The 8459-nt window shown below is 35.9% G+C and overlaps 1 protein-coding gene across 1 annotated transcript; it reads left to right on the top strand.

Annotated features, from left to right (window-relative positions):
- Positions 1 to 1504: 1504 nt before the first annotated feature.
- Positions 1505 to 2493, top strand: LOC143675635 (olfactory receptor 7A10-like). Its single transcript, XM_077151732.1, has 2 exons — positions 1505 to 2409; positions 2442 to 2493. Exons 1-2 carry the CDS (start codon positions 1505 to 1507, stop codon positions 2491 to 2493), a joined length of 957 nt encoding a protein of 318 aa, XP_077007847.1.
- Positions 2494 to 8459: the final 5966 nt, after the last annotated feature.

The raw sequence follows: 8459 nt of genomic DNA, 5'->3' as shown, positions 1-8459 counted from the left end.
GGACTGAATGGTAAGACTATGTTTAATTTTGCTAAATATTGCTGAACTGTACTTTGGCTACACCATTTTGTGTTTCACTAGCAGAGAATGAGTCTGAACTGGTCCCCATGATCAACAGCCCTTGGTATTGTCAGTATTTAGGTTCTCAGGTATTCTAAGAGCTGTATGATGGTATATCAGTGCAGTTTAATTTTGCAATTCCTTACTGACAAATGATGGGGCATCTTCTCACATACTTATTTGTCATCTGCATATCTTCTTAATTTCAGTTTCTGTTCAGATTTTTTACCCATTTTTAATGGGGGGTTTCCTTTCTTATTGTTGGTGTTAAGAGTTCTTTGCATGTTAGATAGAAATCATTTATCAATGTTTTTCACATCAAATAAGTTTTATATTTCAATAAAGACCAATTTTTAAATATTCTTCGCCTATGGATCAAGATTTGGGTGCCATTTCTAAAACCTCATAACCAAAGTACAGGCCACCAGGTTTTCTTGGATGTTTTATTCTAGAAGTATTATACTTCACATTTTAATTTTGAGTACAGATTCATTTTGAGTTAATTTTTGTGAAATGTAATCAGTGCTTTGCTAAGTTCCTTTTCTGTTTTGCATATGTATGCCATTGTTCCACAACAGTTGTTGAAAAGATTGTAATTATTCCATTAAATTGATTTTGCCACTTTGTCAAAAGTCAGGTGACTGTGCTTGGGTGAGTCTGTTTTTGAGTTCCCCAACATTTTATTGTGTGTCTAATGAATTCTTTTAGATTAGCTCATGTGTCTATTTCACCAATACATAGTTTAATCATCATGTCTGTATAGTTGAACTTGAAATCTGGTAGTACTGATTTCACAACTTTGGTTTTTTTCAGTATTGTTTGGGCAATCTAGGACTTTTGCCTTTCACTGTAAAATTTAGAATTAGTTTGTCAATATCTATAAACTGGCTTCCTGCCATTGAGGATGGGAATGAGCTGAAAGTGCAGATCAGGTGGAAATGAAATAGAATATTAACAATATTGATCTTTCTATCCATAAAGATGGAAAAATTTATTTATTTTAAATTTTATTGTCATAATCTATATATAACTTAAAATTTCACAGCCTAACCATTTTCAAGTGTGCAATTTAGTAATATTGATTACAATAAAAATACCAATATGCATGTCCCAACTTTTTCATTACATAGTGCAGAATAACTGGTCAAATGATTTTTGAATAACATAAACTCTAAGAGCATTTGTAGTGGAACATATTACTTTTGGCATAATTTCAAGACTCTGGACAAGAATGGCTTGTGAAGAACAGCATAAAGGAGAAGGAGGAACATGTATTCACTCTGATATTTTGAGTTAGAGGGCACTAAATATGTATATAATTAATAAAACAATTATTTCAATATGGTTCCAATATAAACCACAGCATTTATGTTAATTTGCTGAAAGTGGCTTGTACTTAAACCTGCCTTTCTCTTGTCTCTACTGCAGCAGTTTCATGACTTACATGGAACTAGAGAATGAAACAAATGTTTCAGAATTTACCCTCCTGGGACTTTCAGAAGACACAGAAGTGCAGCCCCTCTTATTTGCTCTGTTCCTGATAATGTACCTGGTCACTCTCATTGGGAACCTACTCATCATCTTGGCCATCACCTCTGATGCCCACCTGCACACGCCCATGTACTTCTTCCTTGCTAATCTGTCTTTTACAGACATCTGTTTAACCTCTACCACTGTCCCAAAGATGCTGGTGAACATCAAGACAGAGACCAAAGCTATAAGTTATGGAAACTGCTTCACCCAGATGTATTTTTTCATGGTTTTTGGAGGATTAGACAATTTCCTCTTAACCATGATGGCCTATGACCGTTACGTGGCCATCTGTCACCCACTGCACTACATGGTCATCATGAACCCCAGGCTCTGTGGTCTCCTGCTGCTGGCATCATGGATATTGAGTGTTCTAGACTCTCTTTTACAATGCCTCATGGTTTTGCGATTGACTTTTTGTACAGAGTTGGACATTCCCCACTTTTTTTGTGAATTTACACAAGTAATCCAGCTTGCATGTTCTGACACCTTCCTCAATGACCTAGTGATGTATTTTGCAACTGGAATTCTGGGTGGTATTCCACTCACAGGCATCCTTTTCTCTTACACTAAGATTGCATGCTCTATTTTGAGAATTTCATCACGTGGAGGCAAATATAAAGCATTTTCTACCTGTGGGTCTCATCTTTCAGTGGTGTCCTTGTTTTATGGTACAGCCTTTGGAGTTTATCTTAGTTCCGCAACTACAGAAAACACAAGGGCAAGTACAATAGTTTCTGTGATGTACACAGTGGTCACTCCCATGCTGAACCCCTTTATCTACAGTCTTAGAAACAAGGACATAAAGGATGCCTTAAAAATAATTTCCTGCTGAGGCAGTCTCTATGTGCAAGAATCCTTGGCCTCAAGTTCAGAAATTTACTCTTTATTAACAGAGGTTAAATACTGTGAAATGTAAATCAAATGACTCTTAGCAGCATGTATAAAGTTAATATGCTATTTGCTTAATTACTGAAATTTTATCTCTATTTCACATCCATCAAAAAACCCTTATATATTCTGTATTTTCTTTAAATCATTTGACATCTTGAAATATGTTCCCAAGATTCAGTATTGAAGTGGACTCTTCTGCCTAAACATTCAATGGTCAATGTTTAAAACAGGTCATTAGGGACATATAAAATTATTTTATTTACTGGAGGGGTGAAGGTGTATTGCCTCCATAAATGCAGAAATAAGCTGCTCTTGTGTTATATGCTTTTGGTGAAAACCATTTGTCATTTTAAGTACTCTGTACCTATTCAATAAAAGTCTCTAAAAAGTTTCTGAAGAAATTTAGTAGGCATAAACTCTCAAATATTTCTGATGAAACAGAGGTATGTCTTTCAACTAGAAAAAAAAACTGAAAGAAAAAAAAAAACACTTAGAAAGCAGTCCAGCCAGTAAATGTGATGCTTCTACTATCCTCAAGAATATTGTACAATCAAGAAGACTTCATTAATGTGTTAGATTGGCAAATGCAACGTTTTCTGCAATTCAGGTAGTAAGAAGCTCTTCTCATAAATATTGATTACATATGCACCTGCTTGTTCACTGTCCCCTCCAACACATGAACACAAACTGGAAATAGGGTGAAATGCTGTGAAGGGCTATCTTGCCTCATCCATGTCACATCATATCATGTAGATGCCATACAGGATGTCAAACTTACTTACACTTGAGTGTCCTTCAGGATGAAAAGCAATTGTATCTCTTTCAAAATTTCAAAATTTTCAAAGACTTCCTGTTTTATTTCCAATGCATCCAGATAGTAGACAAGTTCAGAAGAAAACATATTTTGTAGAGCATGCACTGAGTGAGTAACAGAAACCGTTACTCTTCTGCCATAAACACCAACTCTTCAAGCTTTACTTCTATTACCATTCCAATGATTCCAATTTTTTCTCAGATGAAAAAATTCCTGAGTTTTTTTAGCACAACTTTGTTCTTCTCCAGAACCATTAAATTAAGTGATAAAAATTATGACTGAATCTGAATAGAGGGGATAGATTTGTTCTCACAGAAAATTAAATTTTATTCTTGAAGACTCTGTGTATGGATACAAGAAAAAAATAATCAAATTGTGTGCTTTTGGTGAAAGAAGTTTAGCATAGAGTTTTGTTTGAAGGAAAATGTTAAAGAGTCATTACAATTTAGACATCTGTAAAAGAAATTTTCAGGGACCATAGTGAGAGTTAAACACCATGTTACAGAGGAACATACTATTATTTTTCCAGCAGAAATAGGGGATTTGATTCTTGTCTTCAAATTTTCAATGTTATGTTATATAGAAGGAGAAGAAGACTAATTTTGAGTCAATATGCTCTGCTCAATAGTATTCAATTGGATACATCCAATAACTTATTACTGAGACCTTTCCATAAAAAATTTAAGGCATACAAAAGAGATGCATGCTTTTTGTTGGAAGATGAATTGTCAGCAGTAATAGAAGTCAGAAAAAACACTAACAGAAATAGGGAGCACGATTTAAATTCATACACTGTAGAAAGCAGGAGCAGAATCCTCACCACTAAGAAGGCACCATAAAAATGTAGCCAGTGTCAAAGAGCATGTATGTGATACATAGGAAGAATGAATTCATCCACACTTGACAACAGCTATATTTCAAAGAGCAGCTAATGACAGAGTTCCAATGTTGGATGAGAGGGTCTTGGACAACATGTCCTAGTGGTCTTCCACCAATATCAACATTCTCATTTTCCCTCAATTTCAGATCACCCTCCTGAGAAATATTCAATGCAACCATGTAGCTCTGAGATAAATCATGCTAACTCAGATTATTGATCTGTTTCATACCTTTAAGTTTTGAAAAGATGGCTTTGCTTTTCTCTGCTACCTTGGGTGGAAACAGAGTCAGTGGAACAAAAGAATCACTTGAATTAAGCAGAGAAGCTCTGTTGTGCTGTATGAAAGAAATATGATGGCAGGGAATGGTTTACTTTCAATAACTGCAGTAATTAGGGAAAATCTACAAACATAAATTTGTTTTACTGTCTAATGTAATTTTCTGGATTCCACTTTGGTTTCTATTGCTGCCAAGTTTCTTGGACTTTTTCCAATTCAGGGAATATTTAAATTTTCATAAATGTATGTTTCAACCACTGATGCTGTATTTGATGCTTTTATTTTATTAGAAGTTGTTGTTTAAGGAAAACTCATTTTAATCTGTATAGAAAAACAAGATCTCACTTCCTATTCAGGAAAGAAACAGTTGCTTCCCCGAGATGGATCAAGATTAAAATGTAGCATTTCTAGGGTATGTAATCCTTTCAAACTGGGACAGACACCATACAATATTTGTCCTTTCAGTGCTGGCTTATTTCACTCAACATTATGTCCTCAAGTTTCATTCACCTGTTGCATGTCTTACAGCTTCATTCCTTCTTGAAGCTGTTCAATGTTCCACCATATGTATACACCACAGTTTTGCGTTCTATTCCTTAGTTAATGTACCCTTAGGCCATCTAAATCCATTGCAAATCATGAGTATTGCTGCCATGAACACCAGTGTACAAATGTGACCCTTGTTTCAGTTCTTCCACTTGTAAACCTAATATTGGGATTGCAGGATCATATGGCAGCCCTATACTACTTAGCCTCCTATGGAACTAGCACACTGCCCTCCAGAGGGGCTGCACCATTCAACTTCCCTACCAACAGTGTCTCTCCACATTTTCTACAGCACTTGTTTTGTTCAGCTTGTCTATTTTAAGTGCAATTTTTTGTGATATATTCACATGCCATATAATCATCCAAAGCATATGGTCAGTGTTCACGATATCATCATATAGCTGCGCATTGATCATCAAAATCTATTTTCACTATTCCATAAACAATAAAAATAAGAATTAAAATAAAAGTAAAACAGAACATCCACAACATCCTTCCCCCTTTCCCCCTTTATTATTTATTTTATCTTTATGCTCTTACTCATCTGTCCATACACTGGGTAAGTGTAGTGACAGTCACAACATTTTCACAATCACTCCTTACATCATAAAAACTATACTTTATACAATCATCTTCAAGACCAGGCTACATTTTGCTTCAAGTACTTCCATCTAGTTTTTCCAATACCCAGAAAAATAATGAATAGGGATATCCATTTCATGTATAAGAATAACCTCTAGAATGACCTCTTAACTGTACTTGAAATCTTCATTTTGCTTCATTTTTCTGCCCCCTTTGGGTCAGGAAGTCTTTCTCAATCCTATGATGCTAGGGCCGTGCTCATCTCCAGGAGTCATGTTCCATTTGACCAGGGAGTTTTATAGCCCTGGGAGTCATGTCTTATATAGGGGGAAGGCAGTCAGTTTGCCTGTGGAGAAAGCTTAAAGAAAGGAGCAACATCTGAGCAACAAAATAAGTTTCCTTTGTGTGACCCTTAGGCATAATTACAAGCAGTCTTAGCTTCTTTTCAAGACTCAGGACTGTGTTTCATGAAGGCAAACACCAAGATCTTGGTCTTGGCCTATTAAATTGGTACTACCCAATGCTTGTGATGATATCAGGTTCTTCCTTATATGGAGAAGTTTAATATCTCCATGTTTTTCCCAAGTGCTTAAAGGGGACTTTTCAAATCTTTTTTATCTTCTGCCCAGATTACTCTGGGATGTATCAAGACATCACACTAACTTCTTCAAACCACATGATCTCATTCATTATTCAAGATTCCATGAGTATGGATTATTGAGTAAACTGGCTGTACAAGTTAAATTAAGGACTGTGTTATTGAAAATATAAATTTTGTTCCAAATAAACAGCTCTTCCTTTGGTTTCATATAGAAGTTAATGTCTTAACATACACTTATTATCATCCTTTACCCTGTAGTCTGATTTACCCTAGTCCTAACCAGATCATCTTCCTTCATATCTCTAATTGAAGTCTGTGTCTTTTTCAGGTTTTGTAACAATTGCTGTGTGGAGGAATATTAGCTTTCCTAGCTTCAGATCTCTCTCAATCTTTGGTGTTGCACAGATACTCAAATTTCCAGGGAAGGATCTGGTCATACACAATCAACTCAGCACTTAAGAATTTAGAAATAACAGTTAAAACTCAGGAATAAATGTAACTGCTATAAGTGTTTATAGAAAAGGAGCTTTTACAATAGGCTTTCTGCTCATAATCTATGCTGAAGAGGTCAACTCTGAGTTTGCACATCAAAGTTCCTGCATATTAGTGAAATGTTATAACATCTGTCTTTTTGTTCTGGGCTTATTTTTGTCCACATACTGTCCTCAAGTTTCATTAACCTAGTTGCACCCCTCACAACTTCATTCCTCTTGTAGCTGCTCAATGTTCCACTGGATGTTACACCACAGTTTGACCTTCTGTTTATGAGCTGATGTACCCTTAGGCCATCTCCATCCATTGCAAATCATGAAAGCTGCCACCATAAACATCTGTATACAAATGTCTATTCAAATCCTTGCTTTCCATTCTTACACATAAATATCTAATAACTGGGATGCAGGATCCTATGGCAACTTTATTTTGGCCTCCTGTGGAACCAGCACACTGCCCTCCAGAGAGGCTGCACCATTCAACTTCCCTACAAACACTGAACACATATATCTCTCTCTCCACATTTTCTCTAGCCCTCATAACTTTCTGTTTGTTTACAAACAGTTTTATCCAAACACTATACAATCCATCCTAAGTAAACAATCCATGGTTCCCACTATATTCACATGGTTATGCTTTCACTGCTGCATATGAGAATCTATGAGAACATGACCATTTCTTTCACCAAGAAAGAAGAGAAAAAATAAGTCAACTACAACAAAAATCATGTATCCCTCCCTTATATACCCCTGTGTTGACATTTAGCTTTGATATATCCTTTTTCTTACAGCCATCACATAGCAATATGGTGTCCATTTCTGGATTTTGAATATCAATCATGTTGAATATTCTGTACTCTGTCAGCATCAAGTGCCATAATTCGACCCTCTTTCTATCTCTTGATAGCCTGTGTTCCTCAACTTTGACCCTCAGAGTTTACTCATTATAGTTAGTTCATATTAATGAGACAATACAGCTTTCTCCTTTTGTTTCTGGCTTATTTTGTGCAACAAAACATCCTCAAGATTCATCCTGGTTGTAGCATGTTTCATAACTTTATTCTGTATTACAGCTGCCTGGTATTCCTTCATATGTATATGTACAGTTTGTTTAGCCTCTTGTCTGTTGATAGATATTTGGGCTGTTTCCATCTCTATGCCACTATAAATATTGCTGTTCAAATGTCCATTCATGTCCTTGCTTTCAGTTCCTCTGAATATATTCCCAGTAGTGGGATAGCTGAATCATATGGCAATTCTATAGTTAAATTTCTGAGGAACTACCAAACAGCTGTTTCAAAATTTCTAATTCTTCCCTATTTTCATGTGTCATCTCCTTAATTTTGTTGAGTCCTAAGTCCATGTTTTCCCTCAGCTCACTGAACCTATATAGAAGAGTTCACTTGATGTCTTTGATTAGTTCTTCCAATGTCAGCCTTTCTTTGAGGTTGCATATTTTTTTTCCTTTCAATGCATTGTGCCTTCCTCTATCTTTATCTTCACTTCTCTACTGAATTTTGGCCATTTGAATATTTTGATAGCAACTCTAACAAATCAGATTCTCCCTCAGATGCAAACAGCTTTGCATTTAAAATCTATTTTGTCCAATATTAATATAGCATCTCACAGTGTTCAGTGGGTCCCTTAACCCATCTTGTGGTTATTGGCCCAGTTCTGAAATGCATAACTGGAATAGACATGATCAGAGCCTGGTGAAATCCCCACACTTGTTTCCCTGAGGCTTCATGATGGCTGGGACCAAGTCTGCTCTCTATTTTACATCG

Source organism: Tamandua tetradactyla, chromosome 3 (assembly GCF_023851605.1).
Source record: "Tamandua tetradactyla isolate mTamTet1 chromosome 3, mTamTet1.pri, whole genome shotgun sequence".
In the NCBI taxonomy this organism is placed as follows: Eukaryota; Metazoa; Chordata; class Mammalia; order Pilosa; family Myrmecophagidae; genus Tamandua; species Tamandua tetradactyla.
Note: the sequence above shows the minus strand (reverse complement) of the source record. Positions and strands in the feature narration are given on the sequence as shown.

Bases quoted from the DNA above. Each gene is read 5' to 3' on its own strand.
- LOC143675635 (XM_077151732.1), top strand. From the start codon at position 1,505: ATGGAACTAGAGAATGAAACAAATGTTTCAGAATTTACCCTCCTGGGA. The intron at 2,410-2,441 runs AATAATTTCCTG...GTCTCTATGTGC, and splicing joins GACATAAAGGATGCCTTAAA to AAGAATCCTTGGCCTCAAGT.